Here is a 21918-nt window from a genome sequence, read left to right on the forward strand (position 1 = left end):
CATGAAAAAACTCGTAGAAACCCTGATCCATCCAAGACTGGAATATGTATTTGTAGTATGGTCCCCACACAGTGAAGGATATAAGCAAGACCGACAGAATACAAAGGGCAGTGACCAAATTGGTCTCCAGCCTGGAAGATAAACCATATGAGAAAAGACTAAAAGCACTGGGTCTGCCAACTTTGAAAGATTGAAGAGAAAGAGGTGATGTGATCACAGTATTCAAGTCACTAAAGAGGATAAATTGCAGTAACAGAAGAGACCTCCTGATTACAGATGAGAGGGCTTTGAAAGGTCATGGTAGCAAATTACAAAAGGCCACATGTCTAAAGGATGTGAAGAAATACAGTTTTACATAGAGATCTATCATTACCTGGAATAACTTATGAAGTGATATAGCCTAAGCTCAAACAATACATGAGTTCAAATCTAAATATGAATATTAGAAATCAAGAATATAGATTAAGTTAGAACTATACATGAATTTGAGGCTAGGTAGGATAAATTATTAGAGAATAGGAGACAGGGACCAATGAGCATTTATCTTTTTCCTGTGTACTACAATTAGGTAAATACACACACGCACTTTCAACCTACTACCATCATATCATATCCTGTATACTTCATTCTTCTGCATAAACTCACATCACATATGACCTTGTCCTACTTCAATCACTCCATTACTGTATATATTCAGTTTTCCTACCACGAAAGTAAAGCTCTGTATACAACACATGAGGCATCTGGCTGATGTAACCAATTTTGAGTATTAACAAACATGATCAAACATACCTGGGAGACCTGGATCGTGACTGTGAGTGGGAATCTGATCGCCTCCTCATGTCTTGTCGCGTTGGTGACCTGAAATAAATCAAGATCTATATCACTTAATTGGTAAAAAGGCTCTCCCTTTCCTTGCTAATTCAGTTTAATTCATCAAACTACTTTCTTTGCAATAGCCCCCTGAATGTCAAAATTACATTTCACTGACTTCATATATCACATACCAATTTACTAACTACATCAGACAATGACAAATCTTCCTAACACTGAGAAATTGAATAAAAAGAAAAATGTGACCTAGTCAAGTGCAAGAACACATTAGCAGACATTGGGATAATAATAGAAGTTTTCTCATAGTACAATTCCTTTCAACTGTCTGTACTACCCTTCTAAATCACTTGACTGGATATGTATATAATATATGCACTATCTGTGATAAGGCTGTCTTCACGAAATGTTACACATGACCCCCTTCTGAATATTACAATCCTACTTTTCCAATTCTCTTTCCAACGACTGACTAAGTGGAATCTAGGGCCAGTGTCTATATTATGATCCCAACAAATCTTTTTCAGTCTTTGAAAAATCCTATTTTCTTGATTACTACCAAGCTAAAGAAATGGAGCGCACTGCGACCTTGACTTCCTAGTGTTAAAATCCCAAAGAAATTTATGAACCCCAGCTTCATCATCCCATCCCATTTTCTTCATTGGGAAAGGTAGTGAGACTTTCCATCATAGTTCTAGACTAGTTAAAATATCACTGCCTGTCAGCCAAATACTGACATCACTTATTGCCTAAGTCTGCATCGTTTGGGTATCAGCTGTGCTCTGTACCTGGCCGCTAGTGGAAGTGGGCCTCCAAATCTAGTGTGGCATGTGAATGGTACCTTGCATCTACAGACACGGCCCATCAAGAGAAAGTACAGAACCTTCGCCGAGGTGGAGAGTGTCGCCGGGGGCCGCGTCGACTTGAGGAGTTTCTACGCGACTTCCCTGTTGACATCTCCACGCGGACCCTTGCACCACAAATCCTCCTTCAAAGGTAGAAATACAATTAGGCCCCGCACATTACAAAAAAAAAATTCATTGTGTTCCAACAAATATTGCAAGTACAGACTTCTTTAAATTTAATTCTTACTTACGCGCCATCTAAACACTTGACAGCATCTTCAGCATCACGGGGATCCTCAAACTCAACAAATGCGAAGCCTGGTGGATTGCGTGCCACCCAGACATTGCGTACTGGACCATATTTAATGAAAGCTGCCTCTAATTCATTCCTAGCTGCATTGTTCCCTAGGTTGCCCACGTACACCTTGCAGTCTAATGACCACTCCCGATGACGTGACATGGTCCCCAGGTCAACTTCGTCAGGATCTCTGAAGAAAAAATATCAATAATCAGTAAGTTTTCTTTCCAAAAGTATTTTCTAGCTTTAAAATTTCAGATATATATATATATATATATATATATATATATATATATATATATATATATATATATATATATATATATATATATATATATATATATATCAGTGGAAGTGGAAAGTTTGGGCACAAAATTACAGGCACCCTAACATTTTGCTAAACTCAAAACACATTAAAAATACCCATTTCCAACCAAACTCTTCGCTATTTCTCAATGCTAGCATCTGTACCGTTATTTAGATGAGACAATATGCACCACTTGCCAACTCAGTTTAGTTGCTCCCAGGACCATGTGGTGTCTAATCAAATTTTTTTTTTTTGGTGGTCTGTGGGAAGTTGTAAAGAGTTGGCAAGAGATACAATTGTTACTATTATCACCCTCTATAAGTAGGGTTATAATTGTAAAGATATGGGAATGGGAGTGCATTAAGTGCAAAAGTGGACCAAGAAATTTTGAGACAGAAGAGGTGACACCATTCCTACCCCTAAGCCTCGTGTATGAAAAATGACATCTTTTAAATGGCGTCCATTTTCAGCTTCGCACATCCATGCCCTTTCCAAAACGTGCTCCATGACGGCTTCAAGGGATTCCTAGTTCAATTCCCTGATTTTCCTTATGATTATCTCCTTCAATTGTTCCAGGATTTGAGGTTTGTTGACATACACCTTATCTTTGAGAGACCCCTACAAGAAGTCTGAGCTAGTCAAGTCTAGGGAATGCGATGGCCAGTTGACATTTATAGAAAAGACCTGAAAAAGAACAGCATTCCCCACAGTGGTAGATGTCTGGAACACATTGGATGGAAAAAGTGTGCAAAAACAAAACAAGAATTTAAGAGCAAACTGGATATGGAGAACATAAGAATGAAGGAGATTGTAAGAGACCATAAGGCTTACACTTGGCGGCTCCATATCCATCACCACCTGACATCCCCATCCATAAAGTTGTCTAACCGTTTCTTAAAACAAATGATAATTTCAGCACTCTCTACATGGTTACTAAATCTATTCCATTTATTGACCATCCTATCAATAAACCAATTTTTGCCTATTTCCTTCTTAAATCTAAATTTGTCCAGTTTAAATCCATTACTGCAAGTCCTGCCCTGTTGTTTTAATATGATGACATTGTTTGCATCACCCTTATTAGTCTTTGATCCACTTGAACACCTCTATCACATCACCCCCGCACTCTGCGTCTTTCCAGAGAGTAAGTTAAGGGGTCTAAGCCTCTCTTCATACGGCAAAATTCTGAGTCCATACATCATTTTGGTCATTCTTCTCTCTACTGATTCTAGTGAATTGATGTCCATTCTATAGGACAGAGACTAGAACTGTCCCGCATAGTCAAAGATGGGTCTATCACTAGAGTGTGATAATTACCTCTGCACTTTTATTCGTTACTGTCCTAGCAATGAGACCTAATGCTCTGTTAGCTTTATTCCTGGCACTCATGCATTGTTTCCTGGTTTTAAGGTCAGGACTCACTAGAACTCCCAAGTCTCTCTCTCACTCAGTTTTCTCTATAAGCATGTTATCTAAGCTGTATCTATTTTCAGGGTTGTGTAGCCCTACATTTAACACACTACATTTAAAGATATTAAAGTTCATTTGCCATTTCACTGATCACATGAACAATTTATTAAGATCATCCTGCAGAATCTCTGCGTCTCCTGACCTAATTAGGCATCCTATTTTAGTGTCGTCTGCAAACTTGCTAACATCACTATTTATCCCATCGCCTAAGTCATTTATGTACATAATGAACAACTAGGGACCCAAAACCAAGTCCTGGGGAACCCCACTAGTACCATTGCCCCACCTAGATTTTACTCCATTTATGGTGGCCCACTGTTTTCTGTTACTGATCCAAGCTTTAATCCTTTCTAACACATTTCCTCCTATGCCATAGGCTTTGATTTTATTTAGTAGTCTCTGGCGTGGCACCTTGCCGAACGCTTTGCTAAAGTCAAGGTAAATAACATTGTGATTATCATTATTATCCGACGCCTTATATACTTTAGTGTAAAAAGATAGAAGATTAGTCAAACATGACTTACCTTTGGAGAAACCATGCTGTGTGTTTCGAATTAAATTATGTCTCTCGATGTGTTCTCTGAGCCTATTTATTATTGATTCAAGCATTTTACCTATAACCAATGTCAAACTGATTGACCTGTAGTTGCATATAGACAATTTATCTCCCTTCTTAAAAACAGGAGCAACGTTTGCCTGCCCCCAAGCAGTAGGCACAAAACCAGTGTCTACTGAATCATTAAATATTTCAGTTAACTGGTCGCAGATTTCAAATTTACACTCCTTAAGCACTCTCAGAAAAATTTCATCTTCACCCGGGGATTTTGTAACTTTAAGTCTTTCAAAGACAACACCACAAGCTTAGCTCCCCTTTCCCATAAGATACAACTGGGTAAACACATACACACACACTTCAACGAACGGACGGCTTAGAAGACGTTATGAAAAAAATTGAAGTTTCATGGATCCCAACGCAAAGAGAAGTGCCTATTGTATTTAGAGGGTGGGGGAAATTGCTCGTGGGGTAGTAGGAAAGTAGGGAAAGAGGAGAAGGGGAGGGATTGCTGAGGGAAATGGAAGGAAATGAGGAAGGAGAGGACTTGGCCCAGGCAGACAGGCGAAAGGTAAACAAACGGCCCCCCGACCAGCTGAGCGACGATGAAATGTCTAATAAAAATGTAAAGATTAGAAGTATAGATAAGAGCAATACAGTAGAAAGTGATGAGAATATTTTCCAGGGATTTAAAGAGGGTGGGGGGGACACAAACCCCCCCCGACTGACAAGACTAGAAGAGAAGGTCGATAAGATGATCGAGGACTTGGAGTGTAGGTTCGGTCATGTTAACAACATTATACGGAGGGTTGAAAAATTGGAAGAACTAGAGAAGGCGAACAAAAACTTAACTAAGGAAATTGAAGAATCAAAAAATCAGTTAAAAGAAGTAAAAGAAGAGAATAAAGTCTTAAAGGAGAATAATAAGGAGAACAAGGAGGGTTGGAAAAAAATCCAAGAAAATAGCAAAGTTGCATTCACTGACATAATCAGACAGCAAATGAGTGAACAAACTGAAAACTCAGTTATTAAAGTGGACAGGAGAATATAGTAAGAGACTTAGCAGACAGAAAAAATGTATAATTATATTAGGAATGGAAGAGAAACATAACCCAGATAGAACCACAAGAATCAAAGAGGAAAATGAAGATGAACCAGAAATAATGAAACAAATCGAAGAGAAATTCAGGTTCGGAAAATATAGTACAGACAAGACCAGATTTAAGAAAAATTCAATTTTTTTTTTATTGCATAAATACATAGTAGGGATCTTGCTCTAGATGCTGGTAAAATGTTTTTATCGTACCGCCATTTTTAAAGGGTTTAAAGGGCCTACCCTCCCTCCCCCCGGCAGCCACATGCTGCGCACGACTATTGTTTACATACGTTTTGACCATATTTTACCCTACTTTTTTGCGTTTGATACACTCATAAAGTTTTCTCTTATGTCCTGCATGCACGTGAGTATGTGGTGTGAGGAAGTTCAGCCTGCACGACTGGCAGTGGCCTGAGCCTTACAAAGTAAAGGACATGTACACGTTAGCTTGCCGCATTCACTAATTTGTCGTGTGAAATTCGCATCTATTTTTCAGTGAAGAGATATTTGAAGATATTAGCCATGCCTAAGCTATCCAAACAAAAGGCACACTTGCAGAAGATAAGAACGTCTACATTAGCAACTCAAGGGGAGAAAGAAAGAACCCCAGCATCAACTTTGTTATTACCACCTCCGCCACCACCACTAGTACTCCCTCCAGCAGCTCTCTCCCTTCCATCTACATCCACATCCTCAGCACCTGATCCTCTGTCCTCTACACCTATATCAGACAAGTTGTCTCTATGCAAACAACTGTTTGCTAACAAGTGGCTACAAGGATGCCTCCTTGTTGCAACACCTTGGGTTTAGAGCCTCAAACCTCAGTGATGTCCCTGATGCAGCAAGAGCCTGTTCCAACACCAGAAAGGAAACCCAAGAAAAGAGAGAGAGCTGAATCCCAGCAATCAGACTACCTTGCTGGGTCATTCTAGACCAAGAACTCAAACTTTGCGACAAAGAGTGAGGTGGCGGCTTATGAGACCCTCACTTTGAGTGAATAATATCCTACACTGTAGGAAGGTACAAAGTGCCTGAGTTACTTGAAAGATGCAAAATCATCATGAAAATACAATGGAACCTGTTTTCAATGGGTCTTAGGAGGTCCAATGTAAAATTTAGTCAAACTAAGGGAAAACAAAAACTTTAACACTCATTTCTGAAAAATGTAAGTTTTTGATACTCAAAATCTATCTCCTCCCTCAATTTTCAACCGATTTTTGCATATGAGGTCTCTATTAATAGCCAGATAAATGACAAAAAATAAAATAGAGTTTTTTTGCATATGTTAAATAATTTTTTTTAATAATGTGTCAAAGTCAAAATTTTGCTTTTTTTTCGATAACATTTTTATTTTTTTTTTCTTGGCGTTAAACAAAGATATTAAAAAAAGCTTTCTATTTTGTTTTTTTATATATGTAGAAGATTCTTTTGCCGTAAAATGAAAGACATCGAATAAAAATTGTAAGAGGAGATAGGATTTGAAGAAGCCCAAAAATATGGCATTTTTTAGGTTTTTTATTAAAAAATAAAAAACTACTCGTCAGATCTGAATAAAACTCATGCTGTGAAGGTTTCCTCAGACCTAGATATCGCACAGAAAAAATCAGCAAGATCCTTCAGAAAAAAAAATTTTGGGTGGGGGGGTCCCCTTAAGATTAAATTCAGGTCACAAACTACGGCTGAGAATATCTTATCCAAAACAGGGAAACTAACAACAAGTGAACAATATAAAAAGGTATGGATAAAAAGGGAAATGAATAAAGAGGAAAGAGGACGAAAAACAGAAAAGACTTGAAGCTAAGGAAAAAAACGAGATAAGAACGGAGTCAGAAAAAGAGAGATTCTATTGGAGAGTAGTGAATTTGAAACTAAAGAAAGTAGACTTACAAGAGAAAAACAAAAGGGAAACAGAGAACACAATGGAAGTGGCAGAAAACTAAGAGTGTCTTACACAAATATAGATGGATTAATAACAGGATTGAATGAGCTGAATGATTATTTGAAAGAAAAAGAACCAGACATAATGGGAATTGTAGAAACAAAATTAAAAGGTCCACTACCACCCAACAGTGTAGGACATGATGCATATAATTATTGGATTAGAAACAGAGTGAAAAAGGAAGGGGGTGGAGTTATGTTCCTGACTAAGAAGGATATAAACGTGAAGGGTGTCACATATGGAAAGAATACAGTAGAGATGATAATGATGGAAGTAGAAGACAGAGATAAGAAGAGCAGAAAGTTTGTGATAAATCATGTGCCCCCGAAAACAGCCTCATGGGAAGAGAGTGAACATAAAAGTATGTTAGAGGACACAAAGATAACATTAAACAAGATAATGGAAGAGGGAGGAAAAATAGTTATGATGGGCGACTTTAATTGCAAAGAAATCTGCTGGGAAGAAATGACAGTAAAGGGTGGAGACGGCTCATGGGGAAACGGTCTACTTGAGATGGTTACTGACCATACAATGACACAATGGATACAGGAGAACACTAGGTATAGAAATGAAGAAGAGCCATCGAGACTAGACCTAATAATTACATCCGAACCTAGAATAGTGGACAAGATTGAATATAAAACACCAATAAGTAAAAGTGACCACATATTGATTGAACTGGAACTTAATGAAGAAAAATATATCAAAAGAAATGAACAATATAGAAAAGGAAGAATGATGTATGAAAAAACAAACTTTGATAAAATAAGAGAATTCTTTCAAAAGGAAAACTGGGAAGAAATATACAAAGAAGAAACAACAGTAGAAGAGAAATGGAATATTTTGACAAAAATTTACAAAAAAGGAGTGGAAAAGTATGTCCCAAGACAAAAACAAGAAAAAGAATATGTAAAATGCTGGTACAACAAAAGTTGTAGGGAGTTAAAAGACAAAAGAGACAAAGCCTGGACCAGATGGAAAAAAGACAAAAGACCTGAAAAATGGAAAATATATACCTGTTATAGAAATGAATATGTACAAACGTGCAGAGAGGAAAAGAGAAAATATGAAAAAGATATCATAGAAAAGTGTAAAGATCAACCAAAACTATTCTACAGATTTGTAAACAATAAACTGAAAAACAAACAAGACTTGGAGAAATTAAGACAAGAGGGAGTTGAATACACAGAGGAAATGGAAATGGCGGAAATTATGAACAAACATTTTAAATCAGTGTTTACAAGGGAGAACATACAACCTGAAGAGAACGAATGGAAAGAGAAAGTCCCCCCTATGGAAGAAATAGAAGTAACAAAGAATGAAATATTAACACACTTGAGTAATCTTGATGTCAGAAAATCGCATGGACCAGATGAAATAGCAAACTGGATACTGAAAGAATGCAGGAATGAACTGGCAGACAAAATACATAGCATACTAAATAGTTCCTTGAAAGAAGGAAAAGTTCCAGAAGATTGGAAAAAAGCAAATATAGTACCTATATATAAAGGAGGAAATAAAGAAGAACCTACCAACTATAGACCAGTCTCTCTAACAAGTACAATAGCAAAAATTTGTGAAAGAATTATCAAAAGTAGATGGGTAAAATATTTAGAAAAAAACAAAGTGTTAAATCCAAGGCAATTTGGATTCAGACAAGGACGATCATGCGTCACCAATTTAATATGTTTCTATTCAAGGCTAATAGATATAATACAAGAAAGAGATGGATGGGCGGACTGTGCATTTTTAGACCTAAAGAAAGCTTTCGACAAAGTACCACATAAGAAGTTGCTTAAGAAATTAGAAACTCAAGGAGGAATACAGGGCAAACTACTAAATTGGATGGAAGACTTTTTGCAAGAAAGAAAAATGAGAGTAGTGATAAGAAACCAGCACTCAAAATGGGATGAAGTAATAAGCGGTGTTCCGCAGGGAACAGTTCTGGCCCCAATAATGTTTGCTATATATATTAATGATATGGATGAAGGAATTGAAAGCTATATGAGCTTCTTTGCAGATGATGCAAAACTACTGAAAAGAGTGAAAACTGAAGAAGATTGTGAATCACTACAGAGAGATCTAAATAAAGTACAGGAATGGAGTAGGAAGTGGGAGATGGAGTTCAATACAAAAGTGTAGTATAATGGAATTTGGAAAAAGCAAAAACAGAATAACAAGAGCATATAAATTGGGAGAAGAAGGAATAAAAAAAGTAGAAAATGAGAAGGACCTGGGAGTCATTGTTATGAATAATATGTCACCTGAGAAACATATAAATAAGATTTTTGGAGAAACTTATAATTTAATAAGAACAATCAAAGTTGCATTTACATACCTGGATGAAGAAATGGTGAAGAAAATCCTAATCACCCTGATAAGACCAAGATTGGAATATGCAGCAACGATATGGTCACCAAGTACAAAAAAATGTATAAAAAAACTTGAAAGAATACAAAGAGCAATTACAAAATTTGCACCAACACTCTCAAAACTATCATATGAAGAGAGACTAGAACTTGAACTACAGACACTAGAGCAAAGAAGAGAGAGAGGAGATTTGATAGCTATTTACAGAATCATGAAAGGCATAGAAATTACTGATAGAGAGAATCTGATAAAATGGGATGACAGAAATACTAGAGGACACGGAAAGAAAATAAAAAAAGACAGCTATAGAAGAGATTTGAAAAAGAACAGCTTTCCTCACAGAGTAATAGACAGTTGGAACAAGTTAGATGAGAAAGTGGTGTGTGCAAAAACAATACATGAATTTAAAAATAGTTTAGATAAAATGAGATATGAAGACGGGACCCCACGAGCATAGCTCCCCTTCCCGTAAATTACAACTAGGTAAATACAACTAGGTAATACACAAAAGTAAACTCAGAAAAAGACCTAGGAGTAATTATCTCAAACAACATGTCACCAGATAAACATGTATACAAAATAGTTAGAGAAACCTACAATTCAATCAAATCAATGAAAGTGGCCTTTGACTACATGGACGAGAAAATGGTAAAGAGAATACTAGTTACACTGACAACACCAAAATTAGAATATGCAGCATCACTATGGACACCCAGTACAATAAAAAACATAAAGAAACTAGAAAGAATTCAAAGAGCATTGACAATAATGACACTAACACTTAGCAAGTTGACATACAAAGATTGGACAAACTGAACCTAAGAAGAGGAAAAGGCGATTTGATAACCATCTACAGAATTATGAAAGGGATGGAAATCCTTGATAGGGATGATCTACTTAAATGGGATAGAAGAAACACAAGAGGACATGAGAAGAAACTTTAGGACAGTTACAAAAGAGATTTGAAAAAGAACACCTTTCCACACAGAGTAATAGATTCATGGAATAAATTGAAAGAGAAAACAGTGAGTGTTAAAACTTTATATGATTTTAAGAAAGAACTGGATGCGGAAAGATACAATTGCAGGTCACTACGAGCATAGCTCTTCTCCCACAAAATACAACTATGTAAATACACTCACACACACCAGCAGCAGTTGAAGTGGGACATAAGAAAAGAAGCTCTGAAGTGCTAAGCAGCACTTCATTGACAGACAAATTTGAAACTGGCACTAGTTGTGTTTACTAAATAGCGAGAAGGGAGAAGTGTACTCCAAGTGACAAAAAATGCAACGGTCTTTATGTCTTTATTTATTTATTTATTTATTTTTTATTATTACTTTTTTTTGGGGGGGTATCAGTTACTCTAAAAATAGAAGAAAATAACTGCAATTTAAAGAATAAGGAACCAACGATGAGATGCCTGGATGTATGTTGGGTGGAATCACCATTGGGGGTGATCCCCAAAAGGACATGCCTGAATGAATCCCTGAAGACGTACCAAAGGTTTGAAAAAAATATATATATATATATATATATTTTCCAGTTTTGACAGAGAGGGTGGAATTATGTATAGAAGGATAGAAATAGATAGATAACCCAGGTTTAAAAATATGAGAAATAGAGAGATCAATGACTTATTAGATGAAATAATCAAACTCAAAAGGAACTGAATAGGATCAAGGGAGAAAATGAAAGATTGAAAAATGAAGATATAAATAAAAACAAGGCATTAAAAAAGAAATGAAGGATCAAATACAGGCAGTGACCAAGAAAAAGGGAAGAGAAGATCAAAGAAAATTATTTCCAAGAAATAAAGAAACAATGGAAAGTAGGACAGGTAAATAAAAAAAATATATCTTTTAAAGAAATAGTGGAGCAACAAGTAAAGGAAAATGCTAAGGAAACAGCATTTAAGTAATTAAGGAGAAAGGAAATTTGGTCAGGGATATGGATAAAAAAAAAATGCATTGTAATCTATGGTATTAAAGAGAAAAACGATGTTCCTAGATATCAGAGAGAAAAAGAGGAGAAAGAGTTCGCTAAAGAAATTCTGAAAGATTCAAGAGGAAGGGCAAAATATCAAGAAATTCAGAAAACGTATAGAATAGGAAAAAAAAAAGCCACTAAAAGTAAAACTCAGGTCTTAAATGATAGCACAGAAAGTACTATCTAGAGCAGTCATTCTCAATGGGGGCGATTTTTGAGCTCAGGGGGGCAAAAAACATCACAGGTATTGCTTCTAACTGACAAATTTTAGGCCTAATATAAAAGATCTAGCAGTGAAGCACCAGCTGGGCCCAAGGATCTCATTAAAACACAACGTGAGTAAAACATTTTAAATTATTTGTTTATCATTGTTGCAAAATTTTTTATTATTATTTTCCAATTAAGGGGGCGATCCTGATCTAGAGTAACAAAACTAGCAAATGGTGAACATTACAAAAATGTATGGATAGAAAAAAGAAATGAGTGATGAAGAGAGAAAAGGAACTTAGAAATGAAGCAAATAAAAAGAGTACTGAGACTGAAAAGAACTATCTTTTTTTTTTTTTTGGAGAGTGGTGGACCTGAGGCCGAGAAAATGGTATATCAAGAAAAAGGATACAAAGTAGACAGAAAAGGACAAGAAAGGAAAAAATAAAGATAGCCTATACCAACATAGACGGAATGTTTTCAGGACTGAATGAAATAAATGATTATCTAGCATTAGAAAAAATAGACATAATGGGAATTACATACATATACCAAGGCTCTTTCCCCCTTACAAGGGAGGTAGCCAAAAAAGGAAAAGGCATAAAAATAATTTCCACCCATTCCATCCCTGAATACACTCCACACCCCTCCACCCTCCCTCACATCTCAACACCTCCCGGATGACAGGTCATCCCTGCACCTTGTCCACTGCCCTGGGTCAGAAGCAGTGTCGCAAGACAGCACATCCACAGCAAGGCCGCTTCATTGAATCAGCGACCCCCCCCTCTCCGTCCCCCCATTGCATAAAGGATAAGAAGGGAAGAAATCCCTTCGGGCTGCGTCAAAATTTACTCACACATACTACCTCACCCCCCATCCCACCTCATGCATCACAACATCATCCATATACAACCATTCTCCATTCACCCGTCTTCTGTCCTTTCCCATCATTCCTCAACAGACATTCCCCTTTTCCCCAAAGCCCCCTTCACCCCATCCATCCACCTCATCCTAGGACGTCCCCTCATGTTCACTCCCTCCACATCTGCCTTCCATACCTCTTTTACTAGTCTTTCTTCACTCATTCTTTCCATGTGTCCAAACCATCCTAATACTTTTTCATCAACCCTATCTCCCAACCCCCTTTTCCACCCCTGTTCTCCTCCTCACCTCCTCATTTCTCACACTATCTAGCCTAGTAACCCCCATCATACTTCTCAGACACCTCATCTCAAACACATTCAAACTCCTTCTCTCTTCCTCTCTTATGTTCCATGTTTCTGCTCCATACAGTGCTGTTGGCACAATCACTCCTTCATATAGTCTCCTCTTAGCATCCATTCCCAAATGTCTATTCCTCATTACACTTTTTAATCCACCAAGGCATTTACTCGCTTCTCTCAATCTACATTCTACCTCCACCTTTTCCTGCCACATTTGCACCCAAGTACCTAAAACTATCCACTTCCTCCAGTCGCTCTCCCTTAATGCTCACTTCCAGACTACTGCCACTGTCACCCCTTGTACATCTCATCACCTTACTTTTACCCAAAATTAAAAAGTCCTCTACCACCAAATACTGTGGGACAAGATCTATACAATTATTGGACGAAAAATAGAAAGGAAAAACAGAGTGGGGGAGTATTACTTTTGACTAGGAAAGACTTAAATGTGACAAAGATAACAGAAGGAAAAAACAATGAAGAATCAATTATGAAAAAAGCTGAAAGCAGTTACATGAAAAGTAAAAATTTTGTAGTATTGTATGTGCCCCCCAGGATGATCCTTAGAATTTGAGGTACCAAATTACTAAATATTGGTTAGATTACGTAAGTTAGTCAGGTTAGGTTAGAATAGAGTAATTTATTGTTTCATTTCTTCGACCTTGGCATCTATCAAAACAAACATGGCATATCATTCAACTGCCAGGACTTCGTTCGTTAGTAAATAGATTTTAGCAACTTTTTTTATATTGATTTCTGCCTAGAAATTACATATTACATTGATCTATTATAATTTACAAAATTAATAATTAATTTTCTATTGCTATATCATCCAGGTGTGCACAACAAAATTTACCTAAGTTAGATTAATTAGGAAGACTGATGGAACAGGAAAGCTAAATGATGGAGTTAGATTTTCTTACAATCATACTAAATGGCCTATTTTAAAGCACATGCAAAACAAACAATAGATATTGTTTTTGGAAATTTGTATTAAATATGCAGCAGCTCCCCAGTATGGACAAGTTCTTGTCATAAGAGTAAAACTGATCCAAAACTAAACTATGCCAGCTGACTCAATACAGGTACTGTACAACCAGTGACATCATTTCCTGCATTCTACTGTCTGGCTACTATTGCAATTAGGACTATTGCTGCTATATATAAAAAAAAGAGAAAACAACAACAAACACAGCCAAGACATCACCTCCATAACCATCACAAGGTCATAAGGCATCTAAAATCTAGAAATAAATTGTCACAATTGAGGAATTTGTGGAAAATCTCAAAAGAACACCAACAATGGTCTGAAACATTAGCATCAGACCAGTACCTAGCAGTACCACCAGGAAGGGAATCCATTCCTAACAACATATCACAGAGTAGAAAGCAATGGTGCTCACTCAATACAGCGCAATGCAAGGTCATGTGTACCTGAGCTCATGAGATGAGATGGGGATATACAAAGGACCCCTACCACATGGTGAGATACAAACCAGGGACCATCTTCTGACACAGTGCCCACTAGGACCAAGGTGCCCCTAGAACAACCTGAGATAACTGACTGAATCAACCCTTACTTTGCTCTGTCAGTGGTATGACAAGACATATTAATGAACAGGATATCTCCCAAGAAATCTGCCTTACCTTTTATTCCTCATTCCTAGTTCACCACACAGCTATTAAAATCTCTAAGCAGGACATTGTTACTTTGTTAATTCTTTTCTAGAAGAGTTGTGCCCAACATTTCTTGATATTCACCTTTATTTTAAGCTTATGCCTTGGAGGAACTGCCCTTCACTAAGATTTGCATCTTCCACCATTGTCATTGTGGATGTGCCGTCTTGTGACACTGCTTCTGACCCAGGGCAGTGGACAGGATGCAGGGATGACTCGTCATCCAGGAGGTGCCATGATAGGAGGGAGGGAGAAGGGTGGAGGGGAGTGGAATATGTGGGAAATGAAATGGGTGGGAGTGATTTCTATGCCTTTTTCTTTTTGGCTATCCCCTGTGTAAGGTGGAAAAAGCCTTTGGTATATGTATGTATGTATGTATGTACCATTGTCACTCCTCACAACAACCATCACTCCACTACCCACTTCATCTTTTCTCTTATCCAGGTAAGATATCATTCCCAAGCTGTAGATAAAAAGTTTTGGGAGTTTGGTCTCTCAAATATCAGGTTTGTTCACCATCAAGTCGTAACTTATTTCCAATGTGACCAATAGAAAATCATCTTCATTAGCATAGGCTACTTTTAGTTTTCTTGTAATTTTTCTTTGCAACACTGCCCTCCTGTCCTTTTCAAAAACATTTCCTCACACTTTTTGAGAAATCTCCAAAAAAACATTTTCTATCATCCTGATTTAATTTTCATCCTTATATTCCTTTAAGTACTCCTCTCCCTTTGCACATTCACCTTCAGTTATTTCTTTCCCAATCCAAATATTTCTAAACTTATCTCCTGCTCATTTACAAGACTTGCTAATTACTTCATTTCCTATGGGTTGCTATCTACTTTAGTAACCTTAACTAATCTTCCTCCTAGACCATTTCTCTTCTCTGCCATTCCATGAACTCTTTTCAAGTTTACTGTATCCTTCTGTTAACCCGATAACCAGCCTTTTCATATCTTCAACTGCTCACTGATCTTGTCTTGATTTGATTTTGTCCAATTTGCTTTCATTTGATATTAATAGAACTGGGCACATTGCTACCAGACAGGTAGTGTGTTACTGAAAAATCTGGGGTGCATTTCCGTCAATGCGTTATCGATTTTAATTTCCTTAGGGGAGTCCATGTTACTGCATATATGTATACACTGTATAAACTATGGAAATTAAAATCAGTAACGCATAGATGGGAATGCACCCCTGATTTTTTGGTAATGCATTCCCTGTCTGGCGGTAATGAGCCCAGCTCTGAATATCGAGAGTATGGAGAGAGGCTAAACGTAGAGTATGGGATCCAATATATTTAACGTTTTGCCCACCAGGGCTTCAGAAATAACATAGTGGACAAACATCTGACTGATTATATAACCCAAGCTTGTGGGGAGAAACGAAACTGGTGTAAACACAAGTTGCGTTGTTTGTTACTTTGTTTTAAGCACATTGTGTTTACACCAGTTTCATGTTCATTTCTCCCCCCAAGCTTGGGTTATATAAGGAGTCTGATGTTTGTCCACTATGTTATTTCTGAAGAAGCCCTGCTGGGTGAAACGTTAAATACATTGGATCCCATACTCTGCATTTGGCCTCTCTCCTACAGTGCTGTTGCAGTCGTTGCTGCTTTTACTCATACCAAGATTATCTTGCTTGTCAGTCTCATTTTCCCACTGAAGTCAATCAACTTCTGCTTCCTAAGCCAGACCTGTGGCTCAGTTTTAAACTTTCTCACTAGGTTATGAAATTTTGACTTGTGGGAAGAAAGTAATTTTCTCAATCATTTCAAATCAACTGCAAACCGACTTACCACCAGTGTCAAAATATTACATTAGAAGCTATCCCTTTCTTTTCTTTTGGATTTAGTATCATCCTGATCAATGTCCCTATCAATATTACTAACCTTTGAGGAAAATCTTCAACATGTGCCATTTATAGTGTAAAAATCAACACTGTAATGTAAACAAACTTAAATGAATTCTTACTTCAACCATTTCCTACCCTGAGCAACACCCAAGGAAGAAAATCTATATACATATATATTTACTGTTCCAGGTTTTTTCCTAGTTGGAATTATGAATTCTAGGCTTCGACAATGACCCTAAATAGTGGTGTTCCACTTCCACCCACCCCAGTGTACTCAGCTGGTATTTCTCTTCATTCTAGTATTTACTTAAATGTTGTATACAGGATACAATATTTACGTTATTTGGTCTTGTCTGGGTGATGTTATTGGTTTCCTGGACGCCATGGGTATTCTGCAAGAGAAACTGGGTTGACTGAAAGGAGCAATGTCTGCAAGGTCATCTCCTACTCTCCAATTATCATACATGGGTTCAAATTCATTTATGGTTCCAACTTGGGCCATAGCCTTTTTTTTTTTTTTTTTCAGTTATCACAGATTTGAATTTATGTATTATTCCAGCCTGGGGTATATCTCCTTTTGAGTTATCCCAAGTATTAAAGCATTTGTATGGAAAGTTGTATTTCTTCAAATCCTTTGGACAAGTCTTTCTCAATTTGTTCTCATGACATCTTAAAACCCTCCCATCCCTAATCATGAAATATTTTCTGTCAATGTAGTCTATTCCCTTTAGCAACTCAAATACTGTAATCAAATTACCTTTTTCTTTCCTATCTTTCAATAGTGGCAGAACCAATACTTTTTGTGTCTCCTTATATGCTTATCTGCCAGCCTAGGAACTAGCTTGGTTGCTACCCTTTGTACCCTCTTGATTTTGAATCTTTCATTATGTGTAGGGGCCATTACTACTGACATATTCTAGCCTTGGACAGATCAGAGTTTCTACAAGTTTTGTTCATCTCTTCATCCATATACTGAAAAGCCATTTTAATTATCTACAGTAATCCACCCAATTCTCCTACAATCTTATTGATATTCCTATCAGGTGATATATTGCCTTTGTCAACACTCCCAATTCTTTCTCCTCTGACTTTGTAATATATTTGCTCCCCAGGGAATAGTTCCAAGACATTTTCTTTTTACCTATTTCCAATAATTTGCATTTTTATTAAATCTAATTTCCCATCTTTGCCTCAATGCAAATACAGCATTTTGATCTTTTTACAACAGCCAAGTCCTTATTTTTTATCCTTCTCATGAGCTTTACTTCATCTACAAACATGTGGCATGGCTTCCATCATGTCACAAGCAGACAAAACAATATTGCTGGTGTGGAACTCTTTTTTTTTTTTTTTTTAATGCAAGTCAGATATTCATGCCTTCATGGCTAATTATGCAATATCTAACAACTTCACCATTACTCGTTCAAGTAAAAAAAAAAATTGTGTGGCAACCATAACACTGCATCCTATTCTCATCATACTGGTATGTTCCAAACTTCAACATTTTTACCAACAGCTACACTGATCCATGACCACTAATCTATGCCCATGGTGATGGAAAAAAAGGTATATATTTGCATTTCTTGTGGATTCTTCACCAGAAATTACCAAATGACAGCATCACCACTTAGTTCTGGCTGAAAACAACCATTCCACACCACCAATGGTTCAAAAGGAATAATCAGTTTTCAGGTTAAAATTGAGGCAAGGTTACCAAGATTGCCTGACAAAATCACTTTATGATAGATACAGAAATGCCCTTAGCTTATGTTGTATCATTTCTCTGGCCATATACCTGCCTAGCTTGCATACCAATAAACAAGCCTGTGATAGCCTTCCACATAATTATGATCAGCACATTAGTTCTGCATCATTTCCTGGATTCAAGGTCTCCAATCAACAATAGCTACATATAAAAATTTATATAAATAAAAATATATATATCTATATATATATCCTGTATATATTTACCAAAAGATGGCAAAAAGTAGTTTGGCTGTTTCTGGCCTGGTAGAAACAAGACAGTAGTGTCACATTGTTACAACAATCCACTTTAAACTGGGTTGGGTAAATTATTAACTTATTCAATGTTAAGGTAAGACAGGTAGTAGCATATATTCACATTGGTTGGGATTTGCAAGACTTGAGCTCTAAGACTACGTGAATACATATATAAATAATGATGGTTGTATTATTTTAATCTACCTAGTTTTATGGTAACACACACATTTTTCATTTTCTTTTTTGCATTTGAAAGATTTTTTTGTCTATAGAATGGTTAGGTTAGGTTAAGTGAGGAGCTACTGGACATTGTAAATTTCATTTTAAATATTGTGCTTCTGGAATTCTACCCCAAGTCAAGTGTTTTTCTTCTGAATTTGTCTACTACCAGTACCTAACATTCCACAATAATATGCAGTCTTGTTCAATCTAAATATTACTGAAACCACAATCACAATTTAACTGATATAATTTCTCCCATGCACAATGCTTCCTAAATAAATGAATGTGTGGAGTACAAATCATTAATAATTATATTTTGAAAGCCTTCGAGTAATTAGCACTGATTTGGAATTTTGGTGGCAATCGGCGTCTACATAAAGTCACCTCGTAAATATTTGTAACACACCTAATAATCCCGTATCTAATAAATACTCCATCACAATTCCATGCTAATCTTCATGATGAATCCTATAATCTTGTGTATGAAATAAGACAATAATCAATGTATCACTGCGAAGAAACCTTTGCATCCCTGCCAAACGTAGGCATGGTATGAGAAATCGTAAAACAACGTTGTGAAATTAATTTATTTCCCAATTTTTTAAAACGACAGGTGTAGAATACCAATGTGAATCCATATAACCTCACATCATCACATGCAACTGGCCAAGTCAACGGGCCTTGTGCAAATATCGACGGTTGCTCGTAGCAGAAGCTGTAGCTAGCCTCAGCATCACACACGGCTTACACACGTCACCACGCCGAAAGCTATTTTAAGCTGTACGAGGGCAAAATAACGATTTGGCACCCTTTTGATGATGAGTGTACTTTCCTGCTACTTTAACATGCAAATATGTTCAATTGAGATGCTTCATCGTTCAAATATTGTAAGTATGCTTACATCCGTTGCTTAGCGTGCCCGTCCACCTTCGGCTCACGATGCGTTGTTTACATTCGCTGTTTCTAAAACAACCGGGAAATTCAACTGAATGTAAAACCATAGGATGTTCTACGTTTATACGGAGTATTTGCATTTTCCCTAAAGTATTCAATAGATTGTTTTATATAAATAGACCCTATGCATATTGTTTGAATTCTAAAAAACAATGAATGGATTCGTTTATGACTTGAACAGGGTGTTACGACGACGACTAGGTGAATCCCCGCATAGTAACTTGAAAAATCGAAAGTGGTAAGCATTGGACTCAATTTTCCTTTTTCATGTTTCTATTCAGCATAAGATTAAAAAATATAACATTGCCCATAAATCTGAACATTGCCACCGGCAACATCTATGCATACTTTGGAATTTAAATTTTGTAATACATCATACCTTCCCAGCTTGAAATCTGGCGGGCGACAGGAAGAATAACGCACTCCGCCTGCAAATCTTTGTCATTTGCTAATATAAAATATCAGACCGTAATACCCACGGCATCATACAAGAACACAACCAAACAAATGCCTTAGAATAGATAACGGTACAGTAATTAAATACAATGTAGACAAAGCAGCTATTGCACACTGTTGAGTGAATATCTTGTTACACAATAAACCACTTCAGTAAACTAGTTGGTGAATCTGTGTTGACACCGTTACATGATTCTACCTGAACAATGGTTATACAAAACTGCGTTTGGTCTCATTTGTAGTATATAAAATGCATGTGCAATAATATACCAGAAATAGCGAAAGTAGTTAGCAAATTTCTTTTATGGCCTAAGTTGTAAACATATCTGCAACAGCTGGCTGGGCTATAATCAAATAATTAGTTTGTGAATTATGGTTTGTGAATTATTTATTTGCACTTCTATCCCTGTGGGCGATCAAGCGCTGTCCTTGCACATCATATTTCAGGTATTGGTCTAGTTACTCAAGGGTGTTCATAATATGGTTAAGAACCCCCTTTGTTCTTGGAAGGCTGTTTTGGTTTTAATAAATTTATTACGCCCGTGGCCTGCAGGCAATAGTACATTAATTACAGTATTGTATTAGAGGACATGCCATCTATTACATATATTCTTAAAAGGGAGACATAATGTAATAATCATTCAAAATCCCCCAAAATGGGGATGGCGAGATAGTGGTACTAATGTAAGTGTTACATACAATCATCATGCCTTGTCTCTGGGGAATATTGTCTGTCACTATGGGTCATTGGAAAGAATAATGTACAAGAGTGTTCGCGTTAGGACGGTTATACAGCCTGCATGGTGATCACTGTGGCATTGGAAGAGGTGGGGAGTAGATATAGGTGTTTGTCGCCCAAGGCGCTTTCGTTTGCCGAAGATTACGTGGCTGTTGTACAGTGTTGTGTAAATTGGTTATTCTATTTGTACCGTGAGGAAAGCTTCGCATTGACAGGTAGAAGAGTTGTTTCCCGCCATGACGTGGTCATATGTGATATGAGAATGTCCTGCTCTTGTAAGGTCAGAAAATTTAATTTAATATTACTTTCGTTTAATTCTATTTTCCAGATCGCTAGGCATTGTGGGTGAACTGTAACTCCACCCTTCTGTGACGTCATTAGAACGCATTCGTATGTAAGCATAGACTAAGAACCTTAAATTTAAGAGAATGAGAAACAATCCCAACTTCCAGTTCAGGTGTAGTGACGCGCCGCTGGTCAAAACCAGACTGGCCGTCACACAACTTGAGAATGGTTTTTATACTCGCTGTAGTTGACAAGCATAGTTCGCAAAGACGTCCTGGCCAGTCAGCCGGGAGCCAAGCAGAAACTCGGAAAGCTCCCAGAGTTCTTATCAGCCTCCTTTAAAAGTTCGACGCCTAGCCCAGAGGTCGGACGTCCTCTGCCGCCGCCTGACCGTGTACCTAGAGACGGAGAATGTGCTAAGGGATTGCCAGTTTGGTTTTCGGCCGAGGCACGATTCAGACGACGTCATTTCCATGATCACTCAACGGGTTCAAAGATCGCCAGACGGTCGCCCTGGTAAGGCCATTTTGGTTTGTAAGGATGTGGAGAAGGCATTCAATACTGTCTGGCATAATGCCTTGAGTACAAATTGTACCACGAAT

At 37.2% G+C, this 21918-nt stretch overlaps 1 protein-coding gene across 8 annotated transcripts in view; it reads right to left on the minus strand.

Annotated features, from left to right (window-relative positions):
• Nucleotides 1-19873, minus strand: part of LOC143037759 (RNA-binding protein 1-like) — a 46182-nt gene extending 26309 nt beyond the window's left edge. Inside the window, exons 1-5 of one of the 8 annotated variants that reach the window (XR_012967509.1) lie at nucleotides 19784-19873; nucleotides 16998-17051; nucleotides 1928-2164; nucleotides 1715-1819; nucleotides 793-861 (exon numbers count right to left, since the gene is read on the minus strand). Coding sequence is in view for 1 of the 8 variants with exons in the window: in XM_076206319.1 (XP_076062434.1) it covers nucleotides 793-861; nucleotides 1715-1819; nucleotides 1928-2164; nucleotides 16998-17044 (458 nt within the window). In the remaining 7 variants the exon portion in view is untranslated. Of the gene's footprint in view, nucleotides 1-792; nucleotides 862-1619; nucleotides 1820-1927; nucleotides 2165-16923; nucleotides 16943-16997; nucleotides 17052-19530; nucleotides 19740-19783 lie in introns of those variants that run through there. The other 7 variants (XR_012967508.1, XR_012967513.1, XR_012967514.1 and 4 more) reach the window with 7 other exon arrangements.
• Nucleotides 19874-21918: the final 2045 nt, after the last annotated feature.

The sequence above is a fragment of the Oratosquilla oratoria genome, chromosome 2 (genome assembly GCF_046742065.1).
Source record: "Oratosquilla oratoria isolate Oo_2021 chromosome 2, ASM4674206v1, whole genome shotgun sequence".
Taxonomy (NCBI): domain Eukaryota; kingdom Metazoa; phylum Arthropoda; class Malacostraca; order Stomatopoda; family Squillidae; genus Oratosquilla; species Oratosquilla oratoria.